The 19,128-nt window shown below is 32.9% G+C and overlaps 3 protein-coding genes and 1 pseudogene across 3 annotated transcripts; 3 read left to right on the forward strand and 1 right to left on the reverse strand.

Annotated features, from left to right (window-relative positions):
- Positions 1–1,575: 1,575 nt before the first annotated feature.
- LOC110638459 (probable potassium transporter 13) lies at positions 1,576–5,209 on the reverse strand. Its single transcript, XM_021789020.2, has 10 exons — positions 5,168–5,209; positions 4,536–4,767; positions 4,188–4,436; positions 4,021–4,071; positions 3,491–3,751; positions 3,364–3,416; positions 3,159–3,273; positions 2,757–3,011; positions 2,143–2,665; positions 1,576–2,046 (listed from the first exon to the last, which is right to left on the reverse strand). Exons 1-10 carry the CDS (start codon positions 5,207–5,209, stop codon positions 1,650–1,652), a joined length of 2,178 nt encoding a protein of 725 aa, XP_021644712.2. The 3' UTR covers positions 1,576–1,649.
- Positions 5,210–7,496: 2,287 nt separating this feature from the next.
- Positions 7,497–8,046, forward strand: LOC131175469 (uncharacterized; annotated as a pseudogene).
- Positions 8,047–9,528: 1,482 nt separating this feature from the next.
- On the forward strand, positions 9,529–11,789 carry LOC131175509 (uncharacterized). Its single transcript, XM_058139964.1, has 3 exons — positions 9,529–9,953; positions 10,158–10,346; positions 10,697–11,789. The coding sequence occupies exons 1-3, from the start codon at positions 9,774–9,776 to the stop codon at positions 11,225–11,227; spliced, it is 900 nt and encodes a 299-aa protein (XP_057995947.1). The 5' UTR covers positions 9,529–9,773; the 3' UTR covers positions 11,228–11,789.
- Positions 11,790–13,118: 1,329 nt separating this feature from the next.
- Positions 13,119–19,124, forward strand: LOC110638470 (cyclin-T1-3). Its single transcript, XM_058138927.1, is given in 9 exon segments — positions 13,119–13,226; positions 13,331–13,379; positions 14,225–14,540; positions 15,998–16,047; positions 16,050–16,078; positions 16,339–16,473; positions 16,959–17,134; positions 17,212–17,363; positions 17,666–19,124. Coding segments are annotated over 7 exon segments (1,794 nt in total). The 5' UTR covers positions 13,119–13,226; positions 13,331–13,379; positions 14,225–14,322; the 3' UTR covers positions 18,700–19,124.
- Positions 19,125–19,128: the final 4 nt, after the last annotated feature.

The raw sequence follows: 19,128 nt of genomic DNA on the forward strand, positions 1-19,128 counted from the left end.
ACTTTCAGCAACAAATAATTTATCATTAAATCCTTTACTATGCCGATTGTATAATATTTTATATTGTTACTAATAACTTATAATGATGAATTATTTGTCACTAAATATATAATAATTTCTTTTTTTTAATATTACAATAATTAATATAAATTAAAATTTTAATATTATTTTAATAATAATTATACTTATATTAAAAAATATATAATAATTTTTAATTTAATAATTATATAATTATAATCCTATAAATATTATTAATTCATTAAAAATTATTTAATTTATTTTAATAAAATTAATATATATACATATTTATTTATAAATATATTATATATATATTTAATTAAATAAAAATTTAACATTAATTACATATTAAAATCAAGAACTTAAATTTTTAATCGAATTCAACTAGATAAACTGAATTTATTGTCTTTTTTAATTATTTATATTGATAAAAATAGAGTTTTAATCAAACTTAAAATTTATTTTATATATAAACAAATTTTATTTATTTCATTTTTATTAAGAATAAAAAAAATAATTTTATATTCTCAAATTATTATTCAATATAATAAATTAAAAACTCATTTTTATTGACAACTTTAATGCAATTATTATAATTGCAATGTAATTTTCACTAATTTAGGTAAATACAAACATTAATTTTATAATTTTAATAAAATCAACTAAAATTCTAAATAAAATAAAAAGAGTAATTATAATTTTTTTATTAATTAGTCCTATTTTCAAATTAATTTTATTTTTACATCAATAAAATATTATAATTTATAAATATATTAAAAACTTTTTAAAAATACTATTCATAAAACTATTTAAACTTTTTGTGATAATTAATTGTTTTAATTATAGTTAAAATTTATATTATTATTTAATAGCTAAATGACTAAAAAAATAAAAAATTTTATAAATTTTTTTAAATTTTAACTAAACCTTTTAATTTTATTATTTTAATCTCAAACTTTGACATTAATTTTATTGAATTCAATAACTTTCTTTATTAAAATTTAACGTTTATTTTATAAAAAAATAATTATAAAAAATTTAATTTAAAAAACATTATAACTCAATTTGAAAAAGTATTTTACTTTAAATTACATAATTTATTATTATTATTATTATTATTTTAATTAAAAATAATAATACAATAACGTTAACATTTTTTATTTTAGCAAAATTATTTTTTATTTTTTATAAAAAATATTTTTAATTATTAATTTATTATTATAAATAATATTAAATTATAGATATATTTAAAAAAAAAAAAACTAGTTATAATAAAAGCTGGGGGTGATTGATTGGCCGGCATTCATTGGCCTTAAATAGAGGTTGAATATCTAATGGCGGAGAAGCACAGATCAAGCCCCAACGCCTACGGACCGTGAGATTGCCAGTTGTCAGTTGAACGTTAACATTGAACATCATATTTGAATAAATTCCATAGTACCGATAGTTTCCATGGTCACCAATTAATCTCATTAGATCTAACTTCATTTGTGGATGTTTTAATTAAGAATGTTGTTATCATAATTTTTATTTTATATAAAATTAAATCACATTTAATAATTATTAAATTAAGTATTTAGATTTAAACATAATGTAATTAAATATTTTAGAGTTGGATAAGTGAGGTGGGATTATACATGATAAAGCATGCCCACTTCAATAAGTGAAGCGGGTGGAATCCCAAGTGCAGTTGCAGGGCACCTGCTATTGCGTCTAAGAAACCCATAAACAATGTCAATGGCAAACTTCTTCAGGAAAGATGATGCCTCACTTGCTTTCACACTAGTATTGCTAATCATGTAAGCCACACCTGCTTCTTTTGCCTCCATCAGTTCCTCTACTTCCTCGCTTACTTCTATATTTATTTTAAACCTCACTTTCCTTGTCCCAGCACCAGTAGTACCCTTCTCATTTGCCTCTATTATTGCCATTTCTTGGCTTTGAACTTGACATTTCAGGAATCTTGACATGTTTTCAATCAGATGAGTTTCCAAGTCATGGCTGTCCCTCACATCCTTGTACCCGTATCTGACCAGAGCGATGACATAAGACTTCAGTACTCAGCAATTCAGCTGAAAAGACAAAAAAAAAATTCCAATGCATAGAGTGTGGGCTGAATTTTACCTAACAATGCACCGGAACAGAGGGAATTCTGGAGGTCCTATCCTCACAAAATGGAAACGCTCACCAACTGGAACTTTTGGGATCATCAAAGACTGAAGGGTCACGAATATGAGAATCTGATGGAATGCGGGAAAGTTTGTGACAAAATGAGCGAACATTGGGGGCACACCATTGGTAACATCAGAGTAAACTAGGCAAATTCCTGGAACTCTTGTTATTCCCAGGTTTGATCCTAGGGTCAGCAGGCTGTCCAAGCTAACCTTGTTCTCCATCTCAAACGCAAGCTTTTTTGAAGTTCCGTAATGCCACGTTGACATTAGAGACAAGATTAGGAGAGAGACCACTAGGGGAAGCCATCCTCCTTTGTGTACCTTGGCAAGGCAGGCAGAGAAATACGACAATTCCACAAATCCAAACACCAATACAAACAGTAAAGCCCAGAAAACATTTCGATTCCACACAGTGCTAATGATCAAAAACATCAACAAGGTTGTGACGAACATAACTACAACCACAGCAAGACCTGTACATAAACAACAAAATCACAAGGCTTGATTATAATATGCTCATACACGAAATTAAACAGGAAGAGGAGAGAGGGATGTAATGCAAACCGTATGCATTGCCAATCATAGCAGTGTCTCTGAATCCAATAACAACAGCAAGACACAACAGCATTAGTATCCAGTTCACCTCTGGTATGTATATCTGCCCATGTATATTATTTGATGTGTGCACTATCTTTACTCGTGGGAAGCAACCCAGTGCCCTGGACTGACTAATGATGGAGAAAGTTGCCGAGATTATTGCTTGGCTACCCACCACAGTTGCCAGGGTTGCAATGAGAAACACTGGCCAAAATATTACCTCTGAAGGGCATAGAAGGATGAGGAAAAGGAAGAAAATTTGAAAATTATCTTACTAAACATGCTCCAATTCAAGAGGGGCATCTAATTCTTTCACAAGTAAGAGCAGCCTTGCAATTTTCCAGTCTATAGAAATATATTCAAGCTTACCTGGGATAGCCTTGTAAAAACTTCTCTGAAGATCCTCTTTGTGCATGGATAGGTAGGCAGCTTCACCCATATAAGCCAGAACCAAGCAAGGATACACAATTACTGTAAAAGCAATCTATTTGAAGAAGGCATGGATTTTCAATATTCATGTTTCTTTAAAGATTATTCAAGAATAAAACATAGCAAATAGTGGAAAATAGATTACCCTGAGAGAAAGTTGTGAGAAATGGCCAAGATCAGCAAACATAGCTTCTGCTCCTGCAGATCAGCCTTTACCATAAGAGAAGCTCAATTGACACGATTAAATTTTGTAATTTTTCCTTGCAACTAACCTGTAACACAGAGAACAATGCCTCCTAGTGAACTCCATCCACTTTTTCCGGCTTTCTGGAAAAATTTATAAATATAGCTTGGAGATAGAGCATTGATCACGCCAGGGTTCCAATGGAATATGTTATAAATGCCAACTCCACCAAGGCACAGTAGCCAAGCTAACAAAATTGGAGCAAACAGAAACCCAACTCTATGTGTTCCACAGTGCTGGAGTGCAAAAAGCCCCACCAAGACCACACAGGCAATTGCCACAATATAATCTGGCACATATAAACAGGTTAAAGATTATGCAAGAAGACCATAGAGCTTTATCTCAATTGTACTGGAGCCATTTTGAGGACAGTGATGTCTTAAGTTAGAGCCCAAACAAACAAATTTATGTAAGAAGGGAAATAGAGCTCATAATATATGCGTAATTTAAGTGAACTCGCCAATCTAAACATTTTAGACTCTTAAAATAATTGCCAAGATTTCATGCAAGGCAACTCCAGATTTGGAGCAAGCAGATGAGGATGATACTATAACTTACTCTCATGTAAATTTGGCACCTTTGTTTCAATTCCGTACACTGCAGATAAAACTGCGAAACAAGAATGGCGAACGCTTAAAGAGTAGAAAATTGCAGAGAAAGCACACAAATGCAAATAAAAATTATCACTAATGAAAATACCTCAGTGATATGTTAAGAACTCATACCAGACATTGTTGGGGTCAGAATTCCATCACCGATAACCATGCTAGTCCCAAGCAGAACAACTAGCAGCAACACTAGACGAGAAGAATGATGCTTCTCGAAGAATTCCTTTATAAGCAAGCTAGTTCTTGTCTCCTTGGTAGGCGCAGAAGAATCATGAGAAGAAAAACCCTCATGCCCCATGTGAGAGCCCTCTAAGAAACCCATTTTGGAGCGTCGGCAGAGCAATGAATACAATGCAAATGGTCCGCCTGTACAGAGATTCAAGATTGGCTCTGAACAAAAATGAGCACTAATCTTTGAATTAATAAGAGGGTTAAAAAATATATCGGAAATGTAGATGTAAGCACCTTCGCCATTGTCATCTGCCCCTAACACAAATATAATGTACTTGCAAAGAGGAATGATGGTCAAAGTCCAGAAAACTAGAGAAAGTACCCCAAAAATCTCCTGGTTCTCCTCGTAGAGCTGTAAACTCCCAGAGAATGTGCTTTTATAGACATACATAGGGGATGTGCATAAATCCCCGTAAACAACCCCGAAACTCTGGTAGGAAAGTAACAGAGTTGTTTTGTAGAGCTTCTGCATATAATTCAAGGCAAAGAAAGACAAAACTTGAAATACTGATCAAATTTCATTGAAGAAAAAGGAATAAAACAGAGTTAACAGAGAAATAAATATTAGCAGGGAAGAACAGTCACATCTGTTTTAGAGTGCAGCCCATTAACACTTCAAGTCTTCAACCCATTGGAGAAGAATAGAATGAAAATTTCAAAGAAAATAAAGACATATTGCCTAGAAAAGTTTAGGAAAAGAGAACCCATCATTGAACTGAAGTCTGTAACTTGCAAAATTTCGGAAAAAAAAAAGGCCACGAGAGTTTATTTCACTTTCTCAGGAACCAAAGAAGAATAAAAAAAATAACCATTTATTCAATAGCATTTAGAAGAAAAACAGATAAGACCATGCAAATATGTTTTACCAGTCGAGACTCCCAGGTTTTAAAGCCCGATTCTTGAACCATTTTTCGTCCCCTAATGTATAACTCTTTAAAACTTCTACACTAAAAAATTTTCTTCTTTGGATAGGCAATAACATCGAAATGTTATTTATGCGTTTGGATTTCTCTGTTTCTTCTTGAATAAGAAATAAGTATGCCAAATAAAGAAGTAAGGAGATAAGAATTAATGGGCTACATCCTCTATTGTGGTCTTCTTTCAAGAATAAGGCTTTCTTTATAAAGCCATTGGTGACATCCTCAGAGGGAGAAAGATAACAAAGAGAAAGACTTAGTAAGAGAAAAGACAATTATAGAAAATGACATTGCAAAATAAAATAAAGGATAACAAAATTTGAAAGAAAGTTCAGTTTTTAGCTTTGTTGTGTTGAAATTGCTTAGAGGTTACCAAAATTCTGCCTGTTTACTTGCATTACTGCCCTCGGTGTCAACGACTTTTTTTGTCAGATTCTTCTCAGTGACCAGAAGCCAATAGATTTTTTTCTTTGCACCTTGGAAGGAAAAGCACCCTCAAGGATTCATACTCTGACAACTCCATCTCCTTTGCCCAATCCTCAGGCTTAGTCCCTCGTTTGTACCCAAAAAAAAAAAAAGGCAAATTTTCGATCACAAAGCATATGCTTGAATCTTTGTAATAGATTTTTTTTTAAATGAAATTATTTCCCATTCCTTTGAATGTTGTTTATCTTTGTAATAGGTTTATGGCATATCCCTTAGAACTTGTCGTACTGCTTTTATAACATGTGGAAACATTTGGAGTTTAGTAGGGAGATAATAGCTATTTATAGCATGGGGAAGAGAATCCTGAGATGGGTCGAAAGGTACAACGTAGGTCCTAGTACGAATGTTGTGCCAGCTCAGGCAGCTACTTGCCTGGTTGTGCGTTGCGGCTGGTCAAACCTAGTTAACTTGTTCCATTTATCGGATAGTTGGCCGAGTTTTCTTGTGCTTGTGTTTCTTCTGGGACAAATCTATAAAAGCAAACGCTTCCCTCATTTTCACAGGTTTAATGGCACGACGGTGAGACCTAAATATGCTGTGAATTTATTCAAACGGTTGGTGCCGATATAACTATCACAATTCCATAGTTGACCTCTTTTTTTTTTTTTTTTTCTTTTTTTTTTTTTCCCATCTTGCTGGAATTCACCATCATCAAACATCAGTATCTTGACCTGTTTGTTTGGCTTATGTAGACAGCCTTTTTTAAAAAAAATAATAATAATAAATTTGCAATATTTTTTGAAAGAAGGGAGGGCATGTTAACACTTCCCTCTTTTTCACAGGTTTAATGGCTCGACGGTGAGACCTAAATATGCTGTGAATTTATTCAAACGGCTGGTGCCGATATAACCATCACAATTCCATAGTTGACCTCTTTTTTTTCTTTTTTTTTTTTTTCCCATCTTGCTGGAATTCACCATCATCAAACGTCAGCACCTTGACCTGTTTGTTTGGCTTATGTAGATAGCCTTTTTTTTTAAAAAAAAAGAAATAATAAATTTGCAATTTTTTTGAAAGAAGGGAAGGCATGTTAGCTTGTTGATTTGCCTAACTTGAACCTGAAATTTGGCAAGTGAAATAACAATTTAGCTGCAATTGCGAGGTCTTTGCTAAACTTTTCCTTTCCCTATTCATTGAGGGCCATAAAGAGCATGCTCTATAGGAGTCTGATGGGATTTTTGTATTGGAAATTGCACTGACTAGTTTTTGTAAAATCACATTTGCCAAACACATTTCCACTCTTAGAAGAAGACCACTACAGAAACACTTTCAAATAATTAAGAAGTGGTGGCCTCAAAATTCTATCCACAATATATCTCATATCAGATATGGATTTTATTTATGGTTTGCTCACCATGGAACATGCTCTATGGAATCAAAACAAAACAAAAGAAACCAGAAAATTAAAACTGCCGTGCTAATCCAATATTAATTACAACTTGCCAGAACATGAAAATTTTCCATGTAAAGGATATAGAAAGGTAAGTGTAACTGGCTAACTGCAATTCATTATGATTAATGACAACAAAGGTTTAGAAACCCAGCCTGTACCATACCATAGTCCATAGCTAATCCATTTTAAGGGATGATTTGTCCACGACTTTCTTGCCAGTAAGTACAAAGAATTAGCGAATCCTATGGCCAACCCATCATTGTGAAAACGCCAAAAGCATGATTTGTGGGGTTAAACATGCATATAAACGCGATAATCTCAAATTATATAATACCATAGATACATGTTATAGCAGGAGCTGTAGCAAACCAAACCATAAGAGCTGTAGCAAACCAAACCATGGTTTCTCTTACAAATTTCTTGCTTCTTCTTCTTGCTCTCATCCCTACCTTCTTATTGCATGATACCCACAATTTTTTTTCAGCCAATGATGAATTAATCGAGCTAGAATGTCACTGAAGCCTCAGAACTGTGCATGGAGTGCCTAAAATAAGACCCAAGGGCCCCATATAGTGATGAGATAGGGATTGCCAGAATCATCACAACTTGTCTAAGCAACCACTCTAAACACTTGGCAGCCAATATGTCTAAGCTTGTTCTTGGAGTCCCAGGTAAAAAATTAAAGTCTGCTTGTGAAGCCTGTAGCCGAGGGTATTGTCAAGCAGGTAAAGATCTATCTAAAGTGCTCTCTTACTTGAAGATAGGGGATTATGATAAGGCTGGCCATTCTGTGCTTACAGCCCTCAAGTTTCAGCTAATTTGCCAGAAGAGTATTAAGAGCCAAAAATGGCATCTCCCAGGGAGCATTGCTTATGAGATGAAGGTTTATGAAGATCTTTCTCAGGGAGCTATGAGAATAATTGATCGGCTCTGGCTATTTATGTGCTAATTAATTTACTCTCTCATCAACAATATCATACAAATTAAGAAATACATTATCTAGTACTTGACTAGTACTGCAAATCAAGACAGAAAGAATTAATAAGATGGGAGAGCTTTAAATTCTCTATTTTTATCAAAATTCATTTAATAGTTTAAGCCTCAAAATTTTGATGGATTCTGACTATAATTAATTAATTATTTATTAGCAATAATGGACATCAAAATTCTAATGTCACTAACAAAATGAAAATATAAAGTCACATGCATATACTCTCATGTATCTAAACGTGTTAGGGTTCAACTAGTTAAAATTTAAGAACTAATTAAAATCAATTTCCAATCAACTAATAATCTAACTCAAAACAATTGAAAAGTTAAAGTTAAATATGATAGTTGGAAATCATTATTTTAGTGTTTATTTACTTGTAGAAAGTATGTTTTCCATTTTTCATTATATAAGAGAAATTAATATGTTCAACTTTTAATAAATAGAAAATAATTTTTTAATTAAAAAAATTATTCATAACTTTCATAACTAAAAGAAATAAATCATTATAAAATATTTTTAAAATTCATTTATTATTAAAATTATTTTAATATGTGTTATTCGTTTATTTTATAATAATATAGTTAATTTTTATTATTATAAATAAATATTTTGTTAAATAATTTATTAAATTTTGATTGTATAAAGTTGCCATGTAATTTTGATTATAGGAAAATCATTATTTTTCAATTAGAAATCAAGCCTTTTGTCTTAAAGAAAAATAGTATAAAATAATCTAAAACTATTTTTCAAATTTTATTTAAAATTTCAAGAATTAAATTTTCATTTGGAAAATTGATATATTTTAACATAAAATTATATTTTTATTCTTTTAATTAGTTTAAAAAATTACTCTAACACTCTATTTTGAAGGAAGTAGAATAAAGTAAAATTTTTTAAAATAAGGTTTTCATAGATTTTAAACTTTTACAAGCTTTTAGGTTTTTAAGAAAAGAAAAGTTTTTTTTTAAGTATTTAAAAATTTAAAAAAATAAAAAACCATATCAACCCATCAATTTGATGGGTTGAAAAATAAAAGTTTTTAAAAACCACTCAAAGCTATAATTTACAAAATATTTTATCCCCTTAAATGTACGGTCAATATTTTTTTTAATTGATATTCAGTAGCCATTAAATTAAAGTTAATTTATAAAAAAAAATTTTATTTAAATTTGATCTATTATAAATTTAAAATATAAATATATAAAATTTATTTAAATGAATTTCATTTATTTTATGATGTATTGAATTTACATAAGAAAAACATAATTTATAAAGCCTAGCTTAATTTTATTTGATGACCGAAAACGTATTATTCACTTATCTTTCAGTCTTATTCTTTAATCCCACAAAAAGAAAAATGCTAATTTATAAAATCGTGGTGCTAATAACAATTTTAAAAAAAAAAAAGCACTGGGCCGTTGCATCATCAATGGGATCTCTGGGCCTCTTATAAGAAGTTGGCTCCCTCGGTCCACACTCGAAATCAGATTTCAAACGGCAATCAGTAGAGTGAAGAAAATCCGTGTTATATGCGGTCTTTCTCCAGTTAATTGCTCTGCTGTCTCTTCTCTCTCCGATTATTTTCTCCTCTGTCTCGATCATTCTTTTCAAAATCGTCTTTCATAGCTTTGGATTTTTAGCTCAGTTTCCGACGGCGGATATTTGCTTTTCATACCTCTCTGCACATGGCATCTGCGCCGTCGAACAAGATCGACACGGCTCACCAGATGTACAGGGACGGAAAGTATGAGCAAGCGCTGGGCTTTTACACTGACGCGCTTTCCATGGCCAAAACCAAGCCCCAGAAGATCGCTTTGCATAGTAACAGAGCTGCCTGTTTTTTGAAATTGCACGATTTCAAAAAGGTACTATCTTTTTCCTAATTTGTCTTCCTATGCTTTTTTTTTTGGTGAATAGTTAACCTTTTAGTGCGAAATAATTGTCTGGGTGGCAATTAGAATTTTGTTCTATACATAAAATAGTTTCTGGTAATATCGATGTTGTTGCATTTTCTTCTGGTGGAATTGATATACCTTTCAATTTAACCATAGCTGTTACTTAAATCATAGGCTGCTGATGAATGCACGTCGGTGCTGGAGCTTGATCACAAGCACGCTGGAGCGTTGATGCTGCGGGCGCAGACACTAGTCACCCTCAAGGAGTATCACTCCGCCCTCTTTGATGTCAACAGGCTTATGGAGTTGAACCCTTCTTCGGAAGTTTATCGAAATCTTGAAGCTCGGTTGAGGACACAATTGGTATCCCATTCTTCTTTTGCTGAGATTTTTAAAACTTTAGTCCCTGTATTCTAGTGTTTTATTATTATTATTATTATTATTATTATTATTATTATTATTATTATTATTATTATTATTATTATATGTTAAAGGTGTAATTTAGAATATGGAATCAATATGAATACCTTGGATGGGGATCATCATATACGGGTCCCGGTAATCTGTTTACCAGCAATGCGTAGGTTTCTTAATTAGGAAAATGTTGCTGAAGCTAAATTAATAACTAACGGTCTATGGCTGATATTGTAATGTTATAATTATTGATCTCCCGCAGTCAGTTAACGAAATTATTTTGTTTTGCTCAAGGAAAGTCACTTGCTCCAATACCTGAATCTGAAGCTGAGTTGGAAGAAGAGGAAGAAAAAGATGAAGCAGAACCATTTAGACCTGAGGAAGAACAGCAAGACGGAGAAGATGCAGCTATAACAATAGCAAGAACTAATCAGCAAACTGAACCTTGTGCAGCTACTGTTAACACTGAACTTGTGCCTAGAATTCCAACCATCAACGGGTCTTCTGAAATATACAAAGAGCAAAAATTTGAGCCTAGAAAGACCATTGCTGCTGAAGTTATTGCCCAAGCACAGCGGAAAGTTGAGCCTAGAAAGACTCTTGCTGCTGAAGTTATAGCTCAAGCACAGAGGAAGAAGGAATCATCTGACCAACTTTCCAAAGGATGGCAAGCAATTCCAAAACCAAAGGGCCACTCTGCTTTGGATTATGCTCGTTGGGATAGAGTTGAGGATGACTTGAGTGAAGATGATGATGATGAAGATGATGAGGAGTCACAGCCTCAGTATCGCTTCCGTGTAAGAACAGTTGGGGTACAATCAGTGAAGTGAAATGAGATGCACAGTTCATTGACAAAAATGGCTGTACTTATCAGTAGCATACCACAAGGAGCAGTTGAGGTACTACTACTGAATTGGAAAATCTCTGATAAATGATGTCACATGTATGAACCTGGGAAGTGGAATTGACGACCAGAAGATCTTTCTACTGCGAAAATTTGGAAGGATGGATTTTGTATCAGAGACTTGTGCAAGTTTTGCCGTTCCTTCATCTTTCTCACTAAGGCCTTCTGATGCCAGCTAAATGATGGCATGCGTGAGCCTGGGAACTGACGAACAAATGATATTTTTAACTATCCAAAATCAGGAAGAATGGGTTTTGTATCACATTCTCGAGCAAGTTTCAATCTTGCTATGCTATGTTGCGAAATGATGAATACTATTACCTTAAGTGGTTGGATAGAACCTGGGGTTTAGGTAATTAATTATTGTTATTGGTAATGTAATTACCTCCCTAACTTTATAAACAGATAATTTGGGTTGTTGTTCTCAAATTATTTTTATTTTTATTTTGTTTTTGTTCTGTTATCATATAATGTGGGTTTTGCTTGAAGGTATACGTGCCAAGATCATGGTCTTTCTGTTCATATCTCCAATATGTCATTTAAATTTGTTGAATCCTTTCAATGAACGTTGGATGAAATATCAAGTTCTTGATTTATTGAAATTAAATCAGCTTGAAAAATTAGAAGAAATAATTACAGGAAATCAATGTGCAAAAATCCCAAAATAAAAGAATATCTATTCAATTTATCCCTAAAAATTATAAACTATCAAATGCTTATTTAAATAAGAGTTTTGTATTATATTATAAAGCATAAGTAAATATAAATATAATATATATCGAAATAATATTTCTATCTTTAATTGGTGGGGCACATGCAATTCCCCTAAACTAAAGGATAAATTTTTTTATTAAATTTACTGGAAAAGTTTAGCTCAATTTATACTTATATTTTATCTGAGGCTCTTCATTTATATCGTGAAAAGTAATTTATATATTAAAAATATTTTTCATAAAAATTAATTTTTTAAAAAATATTTTTTATTAAAATATTTTTTATTATTTAATTATAATATTAAATTAATAATATGTGTTTATATTATTTATATATAAAAATATTTTTTATATTTTAGTAAAATTATTAAAATTTGAAAAAAATTTTATCTTTTTTAACTAGAAAATATTTTCTATCACTCAATATTTTAAATACCTTAAACGTTAAAAAAATATTTTTTCGTAAAATAAACTTAACAATTCCATTAAATAGAAAACGGTTGTATGTATCTGGTGCTTGTTTTAGAAAAAAATCTAGTAATTTTTTTTAGCTTTTAGAATTTATTTTTAAAATTAAAGAATTAATAAATCTATTTCACCCAATAAAAACGGGTTAAGAACCTAAATTAAAAAATCTATAATTTAATAATTGAGTCAATTATATATTGACAAATCATTTCATATTATATTAAAAATAATAAATTTATATGCATTATAATTATGAAATATAAAAAGTTATTAAACATATTTAAATAGATATTATTATAAAAAAAGATATTTTAGATACTTTCTTTGCATACGAATCTCTCTATTATTATATTAAATGCATTTTTTTGGAAAAAAAAATTAAAAAAATGATTTTTTCAAGGAAATTATGAATTTTTTTTGTAAATGTTTTTAAATTTTTTTTATTGAATTTATTTTTGAAACACAGTTTTTTGAAAATATTTTTAAAATTTCGGATGAATTCTTTTATAATAGTAGACTAGCAAAAAAGTAAATAGAGACATTAGTTTTTTTTTATTTTTTTTATTGAATTACATAATTAACAATGAAAATATGGATCTCATATTAATTCTGCTTAAAAATAAAAATGCTTGGGCCTTATCAACTAGTCAACAGTATCAGTGCTCGTTGTATAAAATGTAAACCCTAATTCAACAAAAGGCTTTTCTTCCCCTTTCTCTATTCTTCACTCGTTCGAGCTTGGAGGTACCATATCTTCTTTCTCTCCTCCATGTTCTATATCGATGTGCATATTTATTAATATCCATGTAGTTTTTTGCTACGTTGAGCTTTGCAGTTTTTTAGTGCAGTTCGTTCGTCGAAATCTTCTTTATTTTCTTCTTTTGGGCTCTATATAAGGTAAATTCCGCTACTTCCTTGTTGTAATTACATAGAATATTTGTGGTTTTCTCCTTCGTGATAGAAAGTAATTCCCACTGGTGAAATTACAGGAGCAAATTATATGGTGAATTCCTTGTGCTTTGAATCCCTAGTTTGGGCTTCGAAGATTCCCCCGATTTAGAAATTTGAAAGTCGAACAGTTGGATAAGTTTTTGTTTGCTTTGATTTGTTTCATTCAAGTTGTTCATTTATATTTTCCGTCCACAATATGGGGATACAAAGATTCGGGTCAGGGATGATTTCCTGTTGTTGAAATAGGGTAATGTATTTGAGTAAAGGGTAGGCGAATTAATATTTAAAAAAATGTTCCTAAAATAAGCATAGTACTGTTACACTCATCTATCATCTGTCTGCAAACTGACAGCTTCTTTCTCGGGGATCATGAAATGGGTATCAAGACAGACTAAAATGTTGAATCACTTTTATTAATTAAAACTGGCTAAAGTATTGGAAGATGATTTAATTATTGTATTGTATCCAATATAGGTTTTAGAAACTTAAAGTTCCATTTTCTGGGGCACTCATGAACTAGTGTGGTTTTATTGGTTTTGTAAGTAATATCTACATTGCTCATAGAATTACTTCACATTAAATCATCATTTTTTTTCCACATGTCTAATCCTTGCAATTTCTTAACTCGTCTTGAAACTAGAGCTTCAAGTTTAAGTCTTATTGACAATTTAATGTGTTGTTAGATTCTTTCATTCCATTGGGCTTTTTTGCCATCTGCTTTTCTCCTCAATGGCATGCATTATTCTTTGGGTCTTTCTTTTATTGACCCATCTTTGGCAATCCTTATGCAGGGAGCTTCTATAGGACATGGTGATTTAGGCAGCACCGTTGTCGCATATAGAGATTTTTTTATATAAATTTTGGATACATCAGTTGTGCAAGGACACACATGGCTAATTCACTGCCTGGTGACTCTTCTCATCATGGAACAAACCTGCAGAATTATTCTCAGGAAAAACTGGAGGAAGGCAGTCGTTGGTACTTTTCTAGAAAGGAAATCGAAGAAAACTCTCCATCCAGACGTGACGGCATTGACTTGAAGAAGGAGACTTACTTACGTAAATCCTACTGCACATTTCTACAAGATTTGGGCATGAGACTGAAAGTGTGAGTTTTTGAATATTAAGTTGTGTCTGATGTTCTTTGTCTAAACTTAAAATGTTTTGATTTTCATATTATATGATTTTTTTTCCCACATTTCCATTAATGAGAAGTTAGGTTGAAGTCTTAAAGATCGGTTTATTTTGCATGTTCCAACTATTTGTTTCTTTTTTAATTGCCAATTCACATGTTTTAGATTTATGCACATGTTATGCATTTGCTTTGATCTTATAATTTTTTTCTAATGATATAATAGTCTTTTGTGGAAAATAATTTGCAAAAAAGTGTAGGTGGTTTTTTACAATGTCCTCTGGCTACAAACTGTTGATAATGCTTATCAATGAGGGATTATAAGGACAACTGATCTTATTTAGATTGTTGTTATAAGAGTTCTTGACAACTTGAAGTTTGTGGAATGATTTTCTAAAATTTTTTGAGGAATTTTTGTCTTCAACTACTTGATTAATATAATAAACCCATCAAATTGATAATACTGTTGCACATGGCATGCACTTGTGTTACTATCCATCTGATAATAAGATCAAGCACCAAGAAATAAAAGGAAAAACAAACTGTTTGCTTGTTAATTTGCATGTGTATTGCTGCTAATGTTAGCGTCAGTTATTTTTTCATGGCACTGGGGATGGTGATCCCTTAGAAGTTTGTGAAATGTCATTGTAACACATCAATTTAGTAAAATTTAGGGAATAACTGAGTGTCACAGTTCTTTTTTATGGTTTGTGAACTTCAAGTTTGGGAAAAAGAACACAATTTTTTGGGTCTTCTATTCTTCAGATGGTCCATGGAAATTGTTAAGAATTATCTATGCATATATTTGCCTTTAGTGCTTCCTTATATTCCACAATGGGGAATAAGTCAGGAAATACAACTCTTTAAGTGGCCTTGACATGAATGGTCATGCCAAAAGTGAACTATTAACTCTATAACTTGTAAATTATGTGAACCAGTCCAAATGCCTTTCCCTAGTCCTTCCCCGTGAATACCCTCAAGCAATTGCTGAAGCTTAATGGTACTTCCTCTTTATATTTTTTCATCCCTAGCGCCTGCCTCTGAAGAGCATCAACTTTCTAATCTAACCATTTTCCTAACAGTGCTTTACAAGAAGTATCAACTTTTAACTCTCAACCTCTTTACAGCCCACCAAATGGCATTTAGACTTATCTTCTAAGCCACCTGAGACTTGTTCCTTTGCCATTTTCACTCCTTGCCATATCTTGCTTTCTGTTTGAGATATTTTTACCCCTAAAGCAGAATCAGCGTCGATGTGAAGTATCATTGCTACCTGGTGGCTTTTGCCACCTGCTAAATTTAATTCCTTGATGGAATATCAATGCAGTGTGAGTTTTCTCTACTTTACATGTAGCCATCTGTCAAATGTGGTTAATGAACATATGTTCACTGTCATGGCATGATGAACCTTGGATTTTTTTTTTAAAGTGCAGGCCCCAGCTAACAATTGCTACATCAATAATTTTCTGTCACCGATTCTTTCTTCACAATCCCATGCAAAGAATGATAGGAGGGTGAGTTCTTGTTAGTTGTTTAAATGTAAAATATTTTCTGTAGTAGGAAACAATTATTTAATTTATTCATTTCCATTTTCCATTTCTTTCTTCAGTCTTCTGTTTGCACTCTCCTTGCACTTGGATTGCAACGTCCACTGGCATGTATTCATTTCTTCATAAAAAGAAAAAAAGAAAGAAAGAAAGAAGAAGACTGACATTTGGATTTAGGAAAATGATCAGTGTAGTGTCTAATTTCACTCATAATGTCTGTTTTACAGACTATTGCCACAGTTTGTATGTTTCTTGCGGGGAAGGTGGAGGAGACTCCCCGTCCACTGAAAGATGTTATCCTTGTTTCTTATGAAATCATTCATAAAAAGGATCCTGAAGCTGTTCAGAGGATCAAACAAAAGGTAATTTATCCCTACGGTGCTATTGTTCTAGGATATTTTTTCACTCTTACCATTTTCATGTTACCCATATATATATATATATATATATATATATATAAATTTTTTTTTTCTCATGCCACCCTCACCCCTTTTCTTTTTTTATGGTCAAGTTTTTAACCCTGAGATATCCCAATTCAACTCCGCCCTTGGTCAGTTGCCTAAAACCCAAGGCATTTCTTGTGAAACTTGCTGAAAAGCTAGAGTTTACAGCATGGTAGCCTATTCTCGAATATTACACCAATCAATATGTCTTCAGTATTGTGAATTTGTGACTGCAATCTTGTTCCTTAATGTGTATGTCTCTTTTGCTTTAGCATGATTTCTTGCTGAGTTGTTCTGGGATGTGTAGCCACCAGTCTTTTCGAATTCATTTTGCCTACATAAGCTTTACTGTTCTTTGTAGTTTTTAATCTGTTGTTATTTATGTATCCACATCTTTCATGCAGGACGTATATGAACAGCAGAAAGAATTGATTTTACTTGGAGAGAGAGTTGTTCTTTCAACTCTTGGTTTTGATCTAAACGTGCAGCACCCATATAAACCTCTTGTTGATGCGATAAAGAAATTTAAGGTTGCTCAAAATGCCCTTGCTCAGGTGGCATGGAATTTTGTGAATGATGGGTATGATGAATTGCTTATTTTAGTCTATATACACTTTTTTTATTCTCTCTTCTTGATCGGGGGGATGCGGCATGCAGACTGCGCACATCTCTTTGCTTGCAATTTAAGCCTCACCACATTGCGGCAGGTGCCATTTTTCTTGCTGCAAAGTTCCTCAAAGTAAAGCTTCCATCAGATGGAGAGAAAGTTTGGTGGCAAGAGTTTGATGTTACCCCACGGCAATTGGAAGGTTGGTGTTCTCCCTTTCTTTAAAATCTATTAATGATGAATATGATAACACAAATTTTTCCCATTAACAGTTATGCTTGCAATATTTGTTTTCTCCAAGCATGTATTTTTCCTCCCACCCTCTCTTTCTCTGATAATTCATTACCCCAGGGGGGGGAAGTATAGGAAGCTGGTGTGCTGTCAGAAGTGAACTAAACCATACAAATGGATAACAGTAATAATCATGCAAAAATTTTCTGATGGTGCTTTTGAATATAGCGGTTTCAGCTTTAAATGTGAATTTATTATTATTTTTTTTTTCAGAGGTGAGCAATCAGATGCTTGAACTCTACGAACAGAATCGACCTTCTACTAACAATGAAGCTGAAGGAAGCACTGTAGGTGGGGTTACACATCAGACCACATCAAAAGCTTCATCTGGCAAGGAAGATCATGCAACAACTAATAGTCATTCTCAGGCTGGAGGTATAAATTCAAGACATGGAACCTCAAAGTCAATGTCACTTGCAGATAATTGTGGTGGGGCACCAAGAGCCACCCATAATCAAGGTAATGAACATGCAAGTGGAGAGATGAAGAATCCTTCAGATCATAATGCTGATGGCGAGTCTTCAGATTATGTAGACCAAGGAATAGTGGTGCCTCGCCATGAGAATATGGGGGAAGCTCAAAACACATGGAGACATGCATCCCATGGAAAAGAAGATCAAGAAAGGAATGCTGCAAGAAGTGAAATAAGTGAAACAGGGGAATTAAAAGACAAACATTTTGGTCGAAATTTGGAAAACAGAGAAGGTACAGTAGGCCATTCACCCCAAGATGCTATTAAAAAGATTGACAGAGACAAAGTAAAGGCAGCGCTGGAGAAACGGAAGAAGTCAAGGGGTGATGTTACAAGGAAAACTGACCTCTTGGACGAGGATGATCTCATTGAGAGGGAACTGGAAGCTGGTATTGAACTAGCTGCAGAGAGTGAGAAGAGTAAGCGGGACAGGAGGCAAAGCTATTCTAAGCCCTTGGACAGGCATGAGCATGAAAACCTACATCATGAAAAACATCAAGAGGATGCAGGGGATGGAGAAAGTCGAGGAATGAAGGGGCATTTATCACATAAATCAGATTTGAACATGGAAGAAGGTGAAGTTCCCGATGACATGGACCAGGGCTTGCATTCACCCAAATCAAGCAAACGCAAGCGAAAGTCATGGAGCCCACCAGACAAGATGCCTGAGGGCAAGCATTGGAATGATTATGTGCCACATCATTATAATAATCACGACTACTTAGACGACCGTAACAGGATGAGCAGGCTTGGTTATGTGGAGAGGGATCACTGAAGGCATGCACCAGAAAATCACGCCTGGGGGATGTCTGTCCTCTGAAGCACATATTGAGTAGAGTTTCTCATTGGATGGAGGTAATTGTTTAGAAGATCACAGTTGCTGTCAGCTGTCATCAGTCCTGTAGGGAGACGATAACAATATTTGGTATAAACGATGGAGGACTTTTTTCTTTTTCAGTTGATTATTTGGACCGACTTTCCATATAATTTGTAAGAAATGAGTCTATCGAAGTTCTGACGCGACTCGCTTTACCCACCATGCCTTTGCCCGCCGGTCTCTCTTTGGAATGCTTGGAATCATTATGATCCATGGATAATAAAGATGATAATTTTGTAGAGGAATTATGATCACACTGTTAAAGAACTTGTAGAGTTGGAATTTTTAGCCGTATTCAATCATGAAAGCTCTTCTTGCTATTATTAT

The sequence above is a fragment of the Hevea brasiliensis genome, chromosome 17 (assembly GCF_030052815.1).
Source record: "Hevea brasiliensis isolate MT/VB/25A 57/8 chromosome 17, ASM3005281v1, whole genome shotgun sequence".
NCBI classification, from domain to species: domain Eukaryota; kingdom Viridiplantae; phylum Streptophyta; class Magnoliopsida; order Malpighiales; family Euphorbiaceae; genus Hevea; species Hevea brasiliensis.

Excerpts from the sequence above, each read along its gene's own strand:
- LOC131175509 (XM_058139964.1), top strand. The coding sequence starts at position 9,774 with ATGGCATCTGCGCCGTCGAACAAGATCGACACGGCTCACCAGATGTAC. Across the intron at positions 9,954-10,157 it reads AATTGCACGATTTCAAAAAG|GCTGCTGATGAATGCACGTC; the intron begins GTACTATCTTTT and ends CTTAAATCATAG. Across the intron at positions 10,347-10,696 it reads CTCGGTTGAGGACACAATTG|TCACTTGCTCCAATACCTGA; the intron begins GTATCCCATTCT and ends GCTCAAGGAAAG.
- LOC110638459 (XM_021789020.2), bottom strand. The coding sequence starts at position 5,209 with ATGGTTCAAGAATCGGGCTTTAAAACCTGGGAGTCTCGACTG. Across the intron at positions 3,274-3,363 it reads TCTCACAACTTTCTCTCAGG|ATTGCTTTTACAGTAATTGT; the intron begins GTAATCTATTTT and ends TTCTTCAAATAG. Across the intron at positions 3,012-3,158 it reads TTTTTACAAGGCTATCCCAG|AGGTAATATTTTGGCCAGTG; the intron begins GTAAGCTTGAAT and ends TATGCCCTTCAG.